This window comes from Apteryx rowi, unplaced genomic scaffold (genome assembly GCF_003343035.1).
Source record: "Apteryx rowi isolate R43461 unplaced genomic scaffold, aptRow1 scaffold_31, whole genome shotgun sequence".
Taxonomy (NCBI): Eukaryota; Metazoa; Chordata; class Aves; order Apterygiformes; family Apterygidae; genus Apteryx; species Apteryx rowi.
Genome location: NW_020449530.1, coordinates 4,257,712 through 4,274,763, shown reverse-complemented (window position 1 = coordinate 4,274,763; position 17,052 = coordinate 4,257,712). Strand labels below are relative to the sequence as shown.

At 41.8% G+C, this 17,052-nt stretch overlaps 1 protein-coding gene across 2 annotated transcripts in view; it reads left to right on the top strand.

Moving 5' to 3' along the window:
• The window catches only part of SINHCAF (SIN3-HDAC complex associated factor), an 18,104-nt gene extending 2,099 nt beyond the window's left edge, over positions 1 to 16,005 (top strand). Inside the window, exons 1-6 of one of the 2 annotated variants that reach the window (XM_026070394.1) lie at positions 478 to 636; positions 7,879 to 8,026; positions 9,917 to 10,016; positions 10,974 to 11,100; positions 12,657 to 12,807; positions 13,650 to 16,005. In XM_026070394.1, the coding sequence (XP_025926179.1) occupies positions 7,899 to 8,026; positions 9,917 to 10,016; positions 10,974 to 11,100; positions 12,657 to 12,807; positions 13,650 to 13,812 (669 nt within the window). In that variant the 5' untranslated portion in view covers positions 478 to 636; positions 7,879 to 7,898 and the 3' untranslated portion in view covers positions 13,813 to 16,005. Of the gene's footprint in view, positions 1 to 477; positions 637 to 7,878; positions 8,027 to 9,916; positions 10,017 to 10,973; positions 11,101 to 12,656; positions 12,808 to 13,649 lie in introns of those variants that run through there. The other variant, XM_026070392.1, reaches the window with a different exon arrangement.
• Positions 16,006 to 17,052: the final 1,047 nt, after the last annotated feature.

The following is a 17,052-nucleotide window of genomic DNA, read 5'->3' as shown; positions in this document are numbered from 1 at the left end:
TTTTTTTTTTTTAATACACCCATCTCCGGATGTGTAGCTGAAGGGATTTAAAGGGACCTGGCGAACCTGTTGTTTATCGCGCTGTGCATTGGCGCAGGGCTGAATCCTGCCCGCCCTGTGGCTCCCCCAGCCCCACAGGCTGGTCTCTCCTGATGGGAATGGCCTCGTCCCCATCTATCAGCTTGCTCTCTGTGGACTGGCAGATTTGGGCCAGTCCAAATTATTCCGTAATCATTACAATTGCAAAAAACTTTAGAGCTGTTCCCCAGCGCAGTAGTTTTGTAGGCAGCTGGCACAGGAAGCTGTTCCTCAATCTGTGTGTGTATAGCACATGCCTTCTAGCTGGGCTGAAGGCAAGGCCCGTGCTGCCAGCCCCGTGTGGGTGGGGAGAGAAGGCCAAGTGTCCTGAATTGAGTCCAGGACTTCAATAGCTTTGCATCTGCATTGGAGGCTAAGTAGCATACTTTAACACATCCTGACTGCAGCGCTATTTTTCCTTTTCGATTTTAACTTAGTGCTGGTGAAGGGGATAGGTTGACAGCTGTGGAGACGTCCGTTTACCCTAACGCAAGGCAAAGCAGGAGGTTTGACGGTTCCTCAGCAAACCCCGCTGCTCCTGTGTGCTTGCTTCTAAAGGTGAGACTACTTCTGCCATGTGCGGGGATGCACTGCGGAAACCCCCTTCTCCTCAGTGTGCACATAGCCAGATTCACTGTGTAGTTTACTCTTTTCTTAAACAGAAGATTGCATACCTTCTACAGCATGGGGCATGCAGTGAACTAGGGGTCTTTCTGCTGACATCAGTGGGCCCCGAGCTCCTTTGCCCCTCCCTACCCCCTGATAAATTCCAGGTTTCTTGAAATCTGCAGTCCGTAGTAGTGAATCAGTAAGTAACAAGTCGTGGGATTTTCAAACATGTCTACAGGCATGCAGTATCCAGCTGCTCCTGAAAGTAGGTGGGATCGACTTCCAGAGCCTCTGGGAAAAATTCCTCCTTGCTTCTCTCCCAACCGGTAGGAGATTTTCACAGGGGAGCTAATTGGCTGCATTTGCAGTCTTCCTTTAAAAAGAGAACATCCTTTACTGCTTAGTAAAAGAAAACGAACTGATAAATTCGCACATGTTAAAAATAAACAATGTGAAAACTGTGATGGTTTGTTGTCTTAGTGGTGCTGAGCAGCTCTTTCTGGGTCACCAAACTGCTTTGCATTAATTCTTATTAACACTTGATGATTCGTACTTCTTTCATGATGAGATGAACCACATGTGTAGTCCTACTTTAAGTCTGAAGCAGAAGTTGGTTGTACCTCTTCTAGCACTTTCTTTTTAACAGAAGGAAGAAGCCAGCAAGGCTGGGGTGGGAATAGAGGGCTGCAAACTGGATAGATAAGCAGAATGGAGGGGCAGGGCTCCATTTCACAACTCGGGCTCTTGCATTTCTTCAGAATGTGCTCGGTCAGTCCAAAGTCCRAATGAAATCTCCAGTAATACTTAAAGGATACATTTACAGTATCCTTACAATGAAGTCACTCTGGTCATTTCTTCGTTATATGTATCCTCTTCCTCAGTTGCAGTCTCCATCAGGTATTTTATCCTCTTCTAAAAAGAGCTTTTCAGTGTCTAATGACCTCGAATGTCCATGATGCCTTTTCAGCAGCAGGTGGATACAAACAGCATCAACAGCTGCAGTCGCTGTTCTCAGATAAGCGGCACAGAGTGAACTCCAACACTTACTTAAGATCATCCCAGCATTTCCTTGCCAGGCTCCTGGTTAGACTGCGCATGGTGTTAGTTATGCAATAGGAGTTTCCAAAAAAAAAAAGTCCTCTTTCAAGATGGAATGTCTGCAGGTGGGACAGGTTTGGGTTTTTTTTTTTTTCCTATGCAAATCTTACCGATTACTGTTTTCATCCTTTGGCCTATCCCTTCAGGAGTACTAACTGCATAGCAGTTTGCAGGAACACCCAAGTGGTTTAACCTTTCACTTTTCTTCATTGCCTAAATGGGTTAGGTACTTATTTCCCACTGAAGATCAGTAGGTCATAGGCTCTGGAGGCTCCTTTGCAACTTGACTGCTTTTGAAAACTTCACTTGGGATAGCTTGTGACTCGGCTAGAATGCTGTGAGGGGCTTAGACGTGGGGAAAAAAATGTCGGTTTTGATTTCTGATACACGGTCTTATAGCTGCTGCTGGTTACATTTAGTATGCTGAGTTTTCACTGCAACACAGAGCACACAACAGTAGCTGCAGAAGACTAGCAGTAAAAGAGCTTACTTATTTTGGCAGGGGAAGGATTCCTGAAGATCTGATTTGACCTTTTACTGTATTAGCTCAGCTCATCAAGTGAAAACTCCACAGGATGCTATTTCATTCTGATGTGCCTGGACTGTACTAGTGGCCAAATACAACTTTTCTCCAAAGAAGTTGTTTTGGGTGGAGAGAGGAAGGGAAGTGGAGGGAAAATATGAGGATATAAGGGACCAGAAGAATGTACAGTACATGCAGAATTCCAGCTTTATGATTGTCAGAAATCAGGCCATATGTTTTGAGCTATAAGGCAAGATGTCAGTGTAAAAATGATTTTTTTGAAGATTCAAGTTATGTTTTCAGACAACACCAATTAGTCTGATCTCCTATTTCTTTCCTTGAAGCATTCTGGCTTTGGACATGTTAAGATATGGTTTTCTGAGGTCCAATTTTAACTTTCTCCTTCTATTCCAAAGCTGCTTTGTGGGCCATGTAAACTCAGGGAGTATGTTTACACTGAACCTTTGATATAGGTTAGCTCCTTTGTTGATGTACAGTTGTATTGCAGCTTACTTCAGCAGAGGGACAGGCCCAAGAATTTATTAGCTAGACAGCTCAACTCCTGGCGCCCTAGACAGCTCTGGAAGCATTTTTCATGTGTGTGCATGTGTCTGGGTGTATGCACTTGCAGATGTAGAAGTCATAGCTTATATGTATCTTTCTGTACTTCAAGGCTTTTGATTCCTTAAAAAAAATTGCGACACTTATGGCTGTGTTTTAGTTACAGTGAAATGCTGTAGAGATCAGTATTGTAAGGTTTGGCTGACAGGAACTGGCTGCATCAACATATGTAGGCTAGATCTTTGTTTGTTGTAACTCTGCTTCAGAGAAGCTGTGCCAAGGCTGTTTTGTATGGAGAACAAGGAATCAAATTAATTGCAGAGGTTGTCCCTCTCTCTGGTAGTTTACTGGAAGCTTTGGGTCACACAAAGTGCAAGTGATCCAGGGTCAGAAGGAGGATATGGGTAGTGAGGGAGGTGCTAAGTAGATGAACTGCCATCCCTCTGCTGTCGTGTAACCCCAGGGAGTGTTTCTCTTTCAGTGTCACAAGAAACAGGTGAGCATGTTCCTTTTGAGTGGCTTGATGATTTTGTCACAAAGGGAGATGTGCATGTCTTCTAGGAATTCCTTCCTTTTTATTATAAAAGCTTTTCATTCTTCTTGGGCAATCAGAAAAAATGCAGAAGGAATCTGGAAAGGCAAATGGAAGTGGCTCAGCTTTCCTTGTTTTAAAAATCTAGAGAGTTCGGAAGCTCCTCCCTAACCTGAAAATTTAATGAGCATTTGAAGCAATACCTCCTTTTTCTTTAGATTGTCAAATTAAATTTTGCAAACAGAACTGAGTCCCAAGTTCTAGTCCTGACAGGTAATCAAAGCACTGAACAACTCTTACATGTGATGCATGCTGCTTTGCACCAGCCTTTCACAAATGCATGAGCAGGGTTTTTCCCTTCCCCTCCTAGTTTACTGCTCTCTGCCTGACTTTTTTTTTTTTTTTTTTTAAACAAGAGGAGTCTCTACTTTTGATGCTGCTTTTCTAAAAGTGAGAGTGTGAAGGGATGGAGAAAAAATGTTCTGCAGTCTTCTCTGGGTCTCTGAGTCCGTCCAAGTTGCTAAAGCAGTTCTTGAAAGCAGGACTTGAGAATAGCAGCTTCTCCTTCTGCACTTCTTAGACCAGGGAGGTTAACTCATCTCCCTGATTTGGAAATTCCTTCACATAGTCACTCCCCTTCTGCAGAATGGCAAATATGCTTCTGATTCCTTGCTGGTGAGTGATTCCTTTCACTTCTGTGCAGCTGCTCACTTTAAAGACTTCTTATATTCAAGTAACAAGTTTAAATCTGGCAAAAAATCTGTTGTAATGCTTTAACTTCTGTGGAGCTACATTCCTACCTGCCACTTTTTTTTTAATGCATCCCAAGTTGCACATGGTTAGACTTCCACAACCAAGATCTAAGCACTGTAGAGACACTATACTGCATTACAGTAGCTGGCAATCTAGCTCCCTGTTTCTAATTTGAGACTGAAGTTAAAAAAAAACTTTCAAGTTAAACCTTTCAAAGGGCTCAGTCATATGCCATTTTTAAGTATACTTAAGTCTATAGAAATGCAGTGTCAACAGCAACAGTAGCATTAAACACATAATTACAGTTTAAAATGGCAGCTGAGACAAACTGCTTTAAGTTTAGCAGTGCTGATAAGTACTTCTAGACTCAAATGCGGTCTATATTGGCTATTAAGCTCTCCAGCTGACAGAATATTTAGTATATAATGGTTAAATGACAACTGTTTAGGATTAAATGTGTAACTGGACTGACGCCTTCCATTTATAACTGCAGTTAGGTGCAGTTGTCAGAAATCTGTTTTCCTTGTGGTTTTGCTACTAGCTCTTCCCCATTCAGGAATGATGTATGGTAATACCGTTGCTGACCATTCATCAAGTGGGAAACAGATGGCACTAGTTTCCCTTCTATTGAAAGATTGTGTTGAAAAGCTGCTCCTGTGAGAACGGCAGCAATGATGCAAGACAAAATATTTTCAGAATATGTGTTTGATGCCAGGCCTTGCGGAAGCACGAATTATAAAACATGCATCTTGTTCTCCTATGGTATAAATACCAGCTGGTGATAGAGATCATCTCATCAGCATCTGGATTTCTGGGAGAAACTGGATTAGAAAGTAAATCAAACTGTTCTTGCTGCTTAAGGTTTGTCTTACTGATGAACCTAGTTAGTCCTTGATTTTTCTAAAGAAAAGCACCAGACCACAGACTTAACATTGGGTAATCATAAACAAAATCCAAAATAACTGTTTGGTAGCTGGAAATTCCCAGGTGAACATGCTGTTGGATCTCCAAAGGCTTGTTAAACGCAATACTCTCAAGAGACTGTCTCTTTTGAAGAGGCACACTGGATGCTAAGAAAGAAAATACATATTCTACATGTCTGCCTAGACACTTCATTTACTTTGTCTCGACAATCCAGAGCTATGAACCCAATTTGGCTGTGCAGTCGGGTTCTTTGTTCAAATGCCTCTGAAAATATATTCAAGCAGAAGTAGAGAGTAGTTTTGAGTCTAATGATCTCTCTAAAAAAGTCGGACACTCTTTACTTGCTACAGCTGCTCCTGGCCTTCAGGCCTGTGCTGTGCTAATAGAGGGGGCGATGAGTCTTGTAAGAAGCCTAGCAGCATCTGGGGAGGCTTCACTAGATATGTGCACAAGTCATCTTTGGGGGAGTCCAGCCATAGGTGAGCTCCTTGTGCTCCAAATGTGTGTGAGGAAGAAAGGAATATAATGCTTCAAACCTATGCCAAATAGCCATGCAATAACTTGAGTTGGGACAGGAGAGAAGGAAAGATTATTTCCTCCATTTTTCTTCTGAGCCTGGAGGATCTCCTCAGTGATGAGCTTTTGCAAGTCCCTTGTGTTCAATGGACTGAGCAAGGGGTTTGAGTAAGGCAAGTTTTCTCGAGGGTCTACGTGTGTCTTTTTATGTTTTTGTGTAATTGCAAGGAGAGACAACCCCAGTGGGCACCAAGCGGTCTTGTATTGCAGCGTGCTAGACATGCACATATACATTTTCAGCTGGATAAGGGTTCCTTAATGGGTTTTCTGCAAGAGTATTGACCAACAATATGATGTAAGATTTCCAATATTTTGTTTTTCTTAGGAGCCTGGGAGCCTTGTGCTTTTGCTTTGCAGTGCTGCCTTGTTCTGATATTTCCGTTTGAGGAGGGGAGGGCTGATGCTGGGAGTATTTTCAGCTTTGTGTGGAGGACTGTGACTAGGCTGAGGCAGCACGTTAGCTCTTACTGTACGTTTCTGCAGGACCAAAGCATCTTTTCCCCCGCATGAAATCTCTATTAGTAAGCAAAGTGCTGGTATGGCTGTTTTATGGAAGCATATTCTCAATCTCACCTCAATTTAAGTTCCGAATTATTTTACTGTTGTAATGATGTGACAAGGCTYGATGTTACGTATTGAAGATTTCAAGTTAATTTCCTCTGTCCATCTGGTGGAAATTAGAACTTTGTCCCTTGCCCTGCTGCTGGTGAAGATTTGGGGACAAGACCCCTGTGCCTCATACCTTCACCAGTAACCCAAGATCCCTTGGCAGTCCCTTGGACTGAGAGGTGACCGAGAGTTCCCTCTCCCCAGACTTCTCCACAAATGATGGAGATGCTGCACTTTTGAAAATCCTGTCTGAGTTACTGAATCTTTTGATAGATTTTTGTGAAGAGAAGTAGATTTTTTTGGTTAGTTTCTCCAAGAATATGACTTGGCCTTTTAGTTAAGGAAAGGGGGAGAAACTTATGCTACTTGCATGGCTCTGTCTGCTAGTTTTTATAAGCAGAATTTCTCAGGGGTGAAAACCTGTTTTCATGGAGCTGCTTGCTGGCAGTGATCACAAGCAGCAGAGGTGGCTGTTTGTTCCCTGCAGTGGGTTGTTTAAGTAAACCTTGCAACATTGTCTGCTTAAAAGAGAACCTTCTTGGAATGGTCCCTGCATCTGTTATGACATAAAAGCTAAAAGTTCTGTATGGCCTGTAAAAACTTGCCTTGTGTCCAGGCCCAGAGCCAGGAAAGCACCAGCTTTGCTCGCTTTGGAAGTGCTCTGGGAGGAGAAGGAGAGGCAAACCTCTAAGAACACAGCTTTTGCCCGTGCTGAGTTTGCAGAGCTGGTGGTTAAGGAAAAACAACTTGCTTGTAAACGGAGTACCTTCTGGTCTGGTGTCACTGCCCAGGGCTAGGGTGCGTGGTAGGTGCATGCTGTGCTGTGCCCAAGGCTTCTGCTCCCTTTCCTAGCCCACGTAGCTGGGTTTCCTTCCCAGGGAAAGCAGGGTGGGGAAGGCAGGAGGGTGAGAATTGAGCCTGTGCTGACATGGAGCTGGGATGTGGCTGGGATGCTCACCTAGACTGGGGAGACAAGAAGTGCCCCTGGGTCCCACACTGCAGACTGAGCCACGGAGAGCTAGGTGGATCTCCACCCTGCCGCTTTTAGAGCGGCTCTTCAGGTATGTCTGCCCTACAGCCTAGAGGTATGACTGCAGCTCATTTAAAATGACTCCTACTCACTTTCAGCCAAGTTTGGCAGGGATGTTTCCAAAAAACATTTTGTGATGATGACAACAAAAATAGTTCCAGTGACCCAGGGTTCAGCTGCCAACTACTTATCCAGGGGCTCAGGCAGGTTCCCACAGCTTGTCCTGCCTCCTGTTTTGCCACAGGTATGACTTTCATTAGCAGAGTCAGCTGCATTCACACCTCTGGATTGCGCTGTTGTAGGTGTGCCCTTAGAGTAGAATTGTGCAGTAAATGACCTTGTCATGAGTTCTGCTGGGCGTTGCTTAATACTTCAACTGTTTGTTGTTGCTGTTCTTTTTAAATAAGAAAAAGTGTATTTTAGGTGCACCTGCTCTTCTGAGGCAAGGCAAGGTAGAGCTAAGGCCTAATCTAGCAGTTTCCGATCCTGAATTATAATCTAATTTTGGAATGCCTAGTGAATTGCACAGATTTTCCTTTCAGTATCTAAGTGATAAGTAATACCAGTTCTTGTTTGTTTTCACAGGCTACAGCAGGGAGGAAAAGATGTTTGGCTTTCACAAACCGAAGATGTACCGGAGTATAGAGGGCTGCTGTATTTGCAGAGCGAAGTCTTCCAGTTCTCGTTTCACTGACAGTAAGCGTTACGAAAAGGATTTCCAGAATTGTTTTGGGTAAGATTTTCTCTTTAGTCAATGCTGTGGTCAGTCATAATGTCTATCTCTAAGCTTTGAACCTGACRCACTTGCCTGTTTTGCTCTGAGAGACTCAGAAAATTAGACTAGCTTGGGAAGGGGTGAGGGGGGACTGTTTTCAGCTTCCTCCAAATCTCCTGCTGCAGGCCAGGTCAGGAGGGACTAGGCACTCCCCTGCTGCATTTGATACCATTTGGTTGCCAGTGAATTGTTGCACTTGTTCCTTAGAGGTGTAAATCCCTTCACAAAATGTAAGACAGCACAGAACCATGGAGATTTTCTGTAGCTTTGAAGATTCAAGAATGTTAGACAAAACTTGATGGGTTATATATAGCAGTTTCAGCAGATTTTATGCACAGCTGTTATTTTTTCAGGTATCAGGGTCTTTGTTCAAATAGGAGATACCAATATATTATTATAATTTCTGATCACAAAAAAATTGATAGAAAACAAGTGCCAAGTAAGTAGCTTTCCAATTAGGTAATGTTGCAAATAATACTACTTGAAAGCATTGGTAAACAAATCTGTATAAATATCAATAATTTCTTGTACTAGCTGTTATGACCTTTTAACGTTTGGAACTACTTTCTAAAAACTTTGAAATTATATCTAAGTTTGTGTTATTGAATTTTCAAGAAAGCAAATTCCTGTGTAAYGGCTTGTAATTATTTTTTACTTTTGTTTATTTTTGGCTGAGGTAATAATTTCTTCTGTTTATGCTGTAGTTCTCCATTCAAGTATTTTCCCTGGAAAAGTGTCAAAGCTGTCACTTTTCTGCTTTTTCTTCCCAGTCTTGTTGGATTAATTCTCATGAGAATCTATGGCCCAACCAGAATTTACATGTATCATATTAAAAATATATAGGCATATTGGTACTGCTCCTGACTCAAGCACTTAGCTTCATATATGTAAAACTTTGCAGTGTTTGTAAATCTCTTCCTTATTTCTTTCTCTCACCACCTTTATCTAGAAACACTTCTTTCATGTATTGTTTTATAATCCTTTGTATTTATTAACCATTGTTTTTGTACATAAATCTGGTGCTGATGATTTTCCCTGGCATGTTTCTTGGCTGCTGTCCTTGGCAATGGAAATACTGCGTAAAGGCCCATTGCATTTTTATATAAACTACAGTAGAGAAGCTTGCAGTATACCAGGGCTTTTGGTTTTGTGCTGTCTGAAATATGTTTGCCAAGGTAAAAATGCAGTCTTAACACTGAGCAAACACTGGCTTATCTTAGCCTGTCCCATTCATCTGTAAATGCTTCAAAGTCCTCCTGTTTAAATGACTGAAAAATTCCACGGAGTATCCCCTTTCTCTATATCTTTTAGTGTGGCTTAGCCGTAGGGATCAGTTCTGAAAAAAGCTTGTTAGAAGGGAGCAAGTACTGCTGTCATTCCAGTGACTGTTGTTTCTGAACCTTTATCCTACACGTATGCAGGAGTGCGTTAGGTGGTATTTGTTACTCATCCTTGAAGCTCTGTGAGAAAGTTAAGAGCTGAATAAGCTTTTGTCAGATCTCCAAGGTTTGTTCTCAAATGTGCATTCAAGGAATATGACTATTCTTCCTCCCTCCCCAATCAAATCAACCAACTCACTGGAACTATAGCTTCAAAAAAATAACTGGAGGGCTGTTCTTTAGTGCCCTTCTGGAGGCACTCTTGACACTTTTTATTTCAGTATAAGAGTATTCTCTGAAAGTGAGAGCCTGTCTTTTAGATGCACTGTGTGAGCACCCCAGATTAATTGTCATTTTTGAAAAACAGGACTTGAACTATTTTTTTCCCCCCCTCGTCAAGTCTTTTGCTGCTTGCTCAGTTAAAGAACTATCTGTTAACAAATGATTTTTGCTTTTTCTTTTTTGCCAGGCTCCATGAGGCCCGCTCAGGAGATATTTGCAATGCCTGTGTCCTTTTGGTGAAAAGATGGAAAAAACTGCCAGCAGGATCCAAAAAAAACTGGAATCATGTTAGTTGGTTGTTTATCTATTTCTCCGCTATCCCTGAAGTAACTTGTTTTGTGTGTCTCAATCCATTCTGCTAGAGAGGGAGGCACTAGCAAGGTTTTGGGTTTGCTGTTCCCCCCCCACCCCCTGACACACACAGAGCATCCCTAAAATCTGCCTGCAATATTTCCTGTTACGTGGCTCTTACCTGTCTTCATCTGGCTTATGTGCAGCTTGTGATTGTGCAAGCCTTGAATGGAGTCACAGACTAACTTACCCTGTAATTCCTTGTTTTCACAAGCTCATAACTTTGTCCAGAAGTCTCTTATGGCACTCAAACATTCCAGACTTGGCTTCTGTCCAAAAATTGGTTGTTCTCCCTTTTTTTTCCCCTTTTTTTAATAGCTTGAACAAGCAAGGTGACTTGCTCAAGCAACATATAAATCAATTTGGCTTAGTCAGACAATTAAAATGACTAATAACTTACAGCCATTCTCACTCATATTATGCTTTGATATACCTAATTCATTTTGGGCCTCAGGCTGGGAAGATGATCAGGATTCTTTGTGTATGTTATAATCTTCTGTCAGGAGGCCTTGATGATAGCAGGGGAGGCAGAGCTATGGTCATTACTAGCACTAGCCTTTTCAAAAGTGCAATTGATGATTTAACAAAAAAAGGGAGGTGGGGGGCAAATGCTTGGTAGACACTTTTATCTGAATCTGTGTTGGCTTAAACAATAGTTGTCTGCTAAACTGAACCTGTTGAAATAGGAAGTTTTTAAACTGGTTTTCTTTCTCTTCCTGTAGACTCAGCCTCTTATGAACCAGATTTAAATGAAACAGTGTCAATGCACAGAAGTGCCTTGGTTTAACTAAGCTGATCTTGAACACCTTCAGCTAAATCAGTTCATGTTCCTTGATTAGTGCAATATCTGAGCTTGATGCAGAAGTACTAGATACAGATTTTCTGTGTTCTAGGTGGTAGATGCCAGGGCTGGACCCAGTCTTAAAACAACACTGAAACCAAAGAAAATGAAAACTCTCTCTGGAAGTAGAATAAAGAGCAATCAAATCAGCAAACTGCAAAAGGAGTTCAAGCGGCACAGTAAGTTGATCCAAAGAGGCTTTGGCAATAAACTTTGGCCTCCCCTAAAATAGCTTATTGTTAACCAGCCAAGTCGAATTACAGTCGAGATTCAATTGTGTTCTCATATGTTTAGACCTTCTCTCTTTTTGTAACCTTTCATTCCCTATCTGCTTGGGGAGGGGGTGGTGGAATGAAGAGGAAGAACCTGTGAGCAGGGTGTCTTGCATGACAGAGGTGGGTTGTGTCGGGTGGCGAAGTGGCAAGGAAAGGTTACAGATGTGGGGACTGGGGGGGCCTGGCTTGCTGGAGCAGGCAATGGTAGTGTATGTCCTACACTTAAGCAACCTGTTTCTGGAAAGCACTTGGGCAAAATCCTCATTGCAATTGGAGGTTCTCCCCCTGGTCTCACTAATGCACAAAGGGTTTTCAGCTGTCTTTTCTCAAGGAAGACTGTTCTACTGATACCACTATCAGTCCGTCTTTCTTCCATATAGGTTTTCAACCTAAGCTTTCTATTTAGCCTAGATTATTTTTTCCCTTTAAATTCTTACCATGTTTCCTCTGTAGCAGTTTCTTTACACCTTCCTTTGCCAGTCTCGGTGATTTCTTCCCACTAACACTTAAACTCTTCAAATAGATTTGGATTCATAGCTTCCCAACAAAGCCATCTGCCAGTCATGCTCTAAATATATGTCAGCAGTTTAGCTCTTTTCCTTTAGAGCAAACCTTCCAACCTCTTAACTGTCGCTGTCTTAGTCCTCTCTCTGTTTCAGTTATCCTACCTGACCTGAAGATAATGTATGTGAAGCAGATCCCACAAAACTAAGGGGTTCTTTGTGTTCAGTACTCTAAATGCTTTTTAACAGTAAATAAAAACTCACCTAAGAAAACTTGCAAATGCCCTGACCAGAAGAGCTTGTATCTCTTCATCCAACGCGCTGTAATTAATCCTTATTAATTGTTACTGCAGGTGCTAGAGAACAACTAAAAGGTAGGCCAGTAGTTCCTCTGTTTAGGTGTACATCTACACTGAGTTTGTAGTACACAATCTTGATTCAGCAAAAACCTAGTCCTACGTAATGCAGTGCATGATGAATAATCACTAATGAGAAGAGCTTTGCAAGATTTTAATGAGATGGATAAGAAAGGAGATTTGAGTTGATGGAGGAATTACTGAGTCTGAAGCATGGGTCAGGATCATCTGCGGGAATGTTGCAGTGATTCCAGAGAGGGACTAGGATTTTGTCCAAGTGTGACCTGCACAGCCTGCATTTGAGAGCCAGAAACTGAAGTCTGATCTGAGCAACTTCCCGGTCCTTTGGGTACAAGGACACCCCTCCAGCTCTGAGACCTGTCTGCAGAATGCTGCCATGTGTTTTCTCAAGGATCTCTTGAAATTGGCAGGGGAAAGTAAAAATGGTGGTGGTGGTTACTCCCTGCCCCTCTCCCCCAAAATTAAAAGCCTTTTTTTCCAGTCCTAATCTGAATGTGACCTTTTACAGGCGAGAGGAGGAGGATAGCTAACTAGTTAGATATATGTCTTGATTCCTGTATTTGTGCCTCCCTCCCTACAGATTCTGATGCCCACAGTACCACCTCGAGTGCCTCCCCGGCTCAGTCTCCCTGTTACAGTAACCAGTCTGATGATGGCTCTGACACAGAGATGAGTGCTGGGTCCAGCAGAACACCAGTTTTCTCCTTTTTAGATCTCACGTATTGGAAAAGGTAAGAAGCAATACATGTATTCTGCACAGCCAGCAATTTGCTTCATTTGCACAGTGCTCGATTCTACTTCATTAGAAATTTGCAAAGTGCTGCTGACCTTAATTTGTGTTAAGGATGTCATTTAAGCCACTGAGTATTAAACAACATGAAGGTCTATCTTTGGAAAGAAGTGCCATGTGCTTAAGACAAATTTTCCCCCGTTTCCCCTCAGTTCCCTAAATGTTTATAAACTTGCTGGATAAAAGTTGTTTACATTTGGGGAGTAACAGATAACATTCCTGACTGTCATTATCTTTTCTCTTAAAACTATGCTTTCTAGATGTGATGTGTTATCAAATACATAGGTGCCCTCAGCCTGGCAGCAAAACGTAACAGTTGATTTGGTTGACCTGTGGTGGTAGTCATTAAAAAAAAAAAAAAAAAAGAGTGGGAGGAAAACCAAGATTTTCTGAGAGCTGATCGGTTTGTTATCTTCTATTACACATTGTGACACAGTTATCCCTTATTTAGCCAACTGCTGTATTGAAATTGTTGTGACTTTGCTGCCTCTTCTCAAACAGTCTTTGCAAGTGTTCTGCTCAGATAGTTGTGTATATGAAGCTTCTCTGGGAAGAGAAATGGGAGACATTAGTTTTGCATAGGCATAGATATATATATTTTTTTCAAAGTAATGTTGTGGATTTAGACTTGTTTTCTGAGCAGCCTTTTCGCTCCTATCCTAGCCCAACAGTKTTGGAGGTTGAGAAAAGTAATGTATCAGTCATACTGATTTTTGCATTTCTGTAACTTCTGTTTATTCTAAACACACAAACCTCTCTCTCTCTCCCTGCTGTTTCCTCCAGGCAAAAGGTTTGCTGTGGAATTATTTACAAAGGGCGTTTTGGGGAAGTCCTCATAGACACTCATCTCTTCAAACCTTGCTGTAGCAATAAAAAGTCTGCCACTGAGAAGCCAGAACAAGAGGGATCGCAATCTCCATCAATTTCCACCCAAGAGGAGTGGTGACTTCCTTGGATAGCTGCAGAAGGTTATACAGATCCTTTTATTCTCTGGAAAAATACTAGAAAGTGACTCTGTTCACTTTGGACACCTGCTATGCTGCCAAAAGACTATTCCCTAGAACTGTTTTGGGTTTTACTGCTACAATTCCACAAACTCTGAAGCCAGTTTGTATCCTTTCAGAAAGACTGTATATAATATTTAAGATGCTATGGAACACTTAGCAAAGCTGAATGCTGCTGCGAGGTTGTCCCTCTAATTAATTTTTTCCCCTTTCAGCCTCTTCACAAATGAACTTGAGGATGGGGTTTTGTATATTAAAGTATATGTAGTTCATCTTTCTGTATTGAAAGAAGCAGTGGTTGTCAGGCATTTTTTAAAGTTGGTTGGTAACCTTCCTTAAATCCCCAAGAAAATATTTCATTTAGACATGTATGAGTCAATGAGATGAATTAATACATAGAAATGTTATGTCACCTCTCTAGTTATATAAATATATATTTTTTAAAGGTGTGGAGATCTCACCCTATACTACTGACATTATGAGAAAGACAAATACGCATCCCTCCTACATGACACTGACCGGTAACTGCAGACATCTCTAGTGTAAGTAGTAATCTGAGAAGGCCCCCAATGTAAAATGCTTCTCAAGAAGGGGCAGAAGAGCTCACCTCCTTAGCTAAGGAGGAAGATATACCTAAGAACTGAACGTAGTGAAAGAGGAGGCTACTTCCTTTTAGACCAGCAGCAGACACCCTAGACCTCCTGTAGTAACTGACTGGTGATGAGAGGTGGACCAAGGCAACACCAAGTTAGCCCAAGTTAGGTGTAGATGAGGGCCAAAATTGAATAACTGGTATTTGTTGGCCCAATGCAGCTGACATGTGACTATGAAACAGACTTCTTGCTGGTTTTGAACCTGACAGAACAAAACCCCTGGCTAAACAGGGCAGGTTCTGGTCTGGGGATGTAACTCAGTCCTAGCTTGGGGTCTGGATTCAAGATTCCTGTTTTGGAACCCTTCCCCTGCAGTGCTTTTGTGTTTCTTGTTAAACAACCAGCAGATCAATAATTTTGTGAATACTGGACTTACTGCAAATTATGAAGAGTTCTGTTCAGAATGGTGCTGTACTGAGTAGAGGCAGCTCTGTTTGCATTTGAGATCAAAAGATAGTATTCCCTACACATTCCCAGTCAAACTTGTGTGCAAACCATTGTGACACTCCTTCATACTCTACTTTGCCTTTAGGGTGAAAGCGGCTTCCTGGAAGTGTGCGCTGCAGTTTTAGCTCCCAAGTGCTTCATGTTCCTTTTATGAAGGTTTAACTTGTGTACCCTGGGAATTCTGCTTTTTGTTTGTTTTTCTGGTTTGGGGGAGGGAGGGGATTTTTTTTATTTGGGGGGATTTTTTTTATTACTCTTTTGGGATATTCTGCAGTGGACTGCTACGAGCTTTCCTTTTTGTGTGAGTTGCCAGCATAATATTTTGGTGGGTAGGGCTTAGGACTGGATTTTCATGTAATCTCACTTCCTGAATTGGGAATAGTTAGCAAATGAAAATATGGGTAGGGAAAGATGCAGCTTTTAAGAAGAGCCTCCACCCTCAAAACTCTCTTTTCTTCTGTTGGGAAACAGAATGTCTGAAGAAAACATCAGGGGAAATGGAGCTTTGACTTATCACAGCCTTACAGCTTTCATCGCTGTTATTTTACTTTTCCTAAACTCTGAGATTCTGAAGGGAGAATAAAGCTAYGTACTATGCTTTCGTCTGCAACCAAATAAATGGATACTTGCTTGTGTAACTGCTTAACTAAGTTGGTCATGTCTAACAAGGGCTTCAGTAAGTCCTAGCTGTTTTGCAGACACCTTCTTCCATTTGAATTTGTTTTCAGCATCAATAATTCTGTGCACCTAAGGCTGCAGTATTGGTGGTAGGATGTGCTCTGATATGGATCATCTCTTCTTCTCTATTTATTTATTTATTGCTAGGTTTCAACCGCCAACTGCTTCCCCTACTCCCTCCCACCTCTTCCATTCCCAGTAGTAATGCAAGATGAACTGTATGTAGTCATGCACTTTGTATTAATGTATTAGAAATCTRTGGAACCTGTTTTGTACTTTTATACTGTTCAGACACTTGTAATCCAAACTTTTTTTTACTAGGGTAATGAATAAATTTAGACTTATTTAGAAAACAAACATTTTCTCCTCTGTTTATTTCAATTCTATCCTATTAATTAGACTCAATGTTTGAACCAGCCCAGGCAATCCATGTTTCTATTTGAGCAAGACTTTTTTTGTGTGAAGAAAGATAATTATATTCTTTGAAACAACAAATGATTTCTTACTTAATTTGGAAAGAGGAGCAGAGCAAGGGTTATGCTTACTGTGATGGGTAGCTGTCTCATGGCAGAATCTCGAAGCTTACCCTTGGCACTGCATATGTGTAAGAGACATTTCTTTACTTGAAATGGGTGATGCTGAAATTTGGTGTTTCTAGGGGGACTTGCTGTCTGTCTAGCTCACTGACATTCAGTAAAGGCCAGCTGAAGCAACAGCATTACAGGTTTTGGTGCTTTGACAGCATGTGTAAACATCCCTTTCCAGATCCAGCCAAGTTGGTGGAAGAGGCTAGTGCTCCTGTACTGAAGCTGGAGCCTGGAGTGTTTCTTCCCGTGACAGGCATAGTCCACTGGATAAGCTCTAGCAGACTGGTGGGAGCAAGGACTTCTGGCAGGAGATGGCAGTAAGTCACTGAGTTTAGAAGATAAGGCTATTCCCCGACAATGGGGAAAGCGGTGCAACCTTAGCATGATGGTTTGTTGTGAGATTCTATTCTGGACTTCAGTGGAGTGACTCTTGATTTGTTCCTGCTGCAATACTAGCTCTTTCCTATAAATTGAGCAAGATGGTATCCAGAGGTTAATGTCAAAGTAATTTCAGTGAAAGCGCTTCATAGACTGCAAGATTAGTGGCACATGATTTTAGTGCAACAGGGTCTATTTTGGGCATATTCATATTATCTGCTATAGATGCTTAAAAATATCTTGGGCATAGTTCACCTAGAATGAAAAGCTTTTCATAGTCATTGAAGAGAAATAGGYGCACCAAAAGATGATTTAAAGCATGTAAACTTAGTATGACTTCCTTCTTTGCAACTTCTATCCTCTTTCAAATAACAAATTCCTTTTCTCTTTACTGTTGTTTCACTTCTGTGACTGCAGGTGCTGTCTGGGTAGCCTCAGG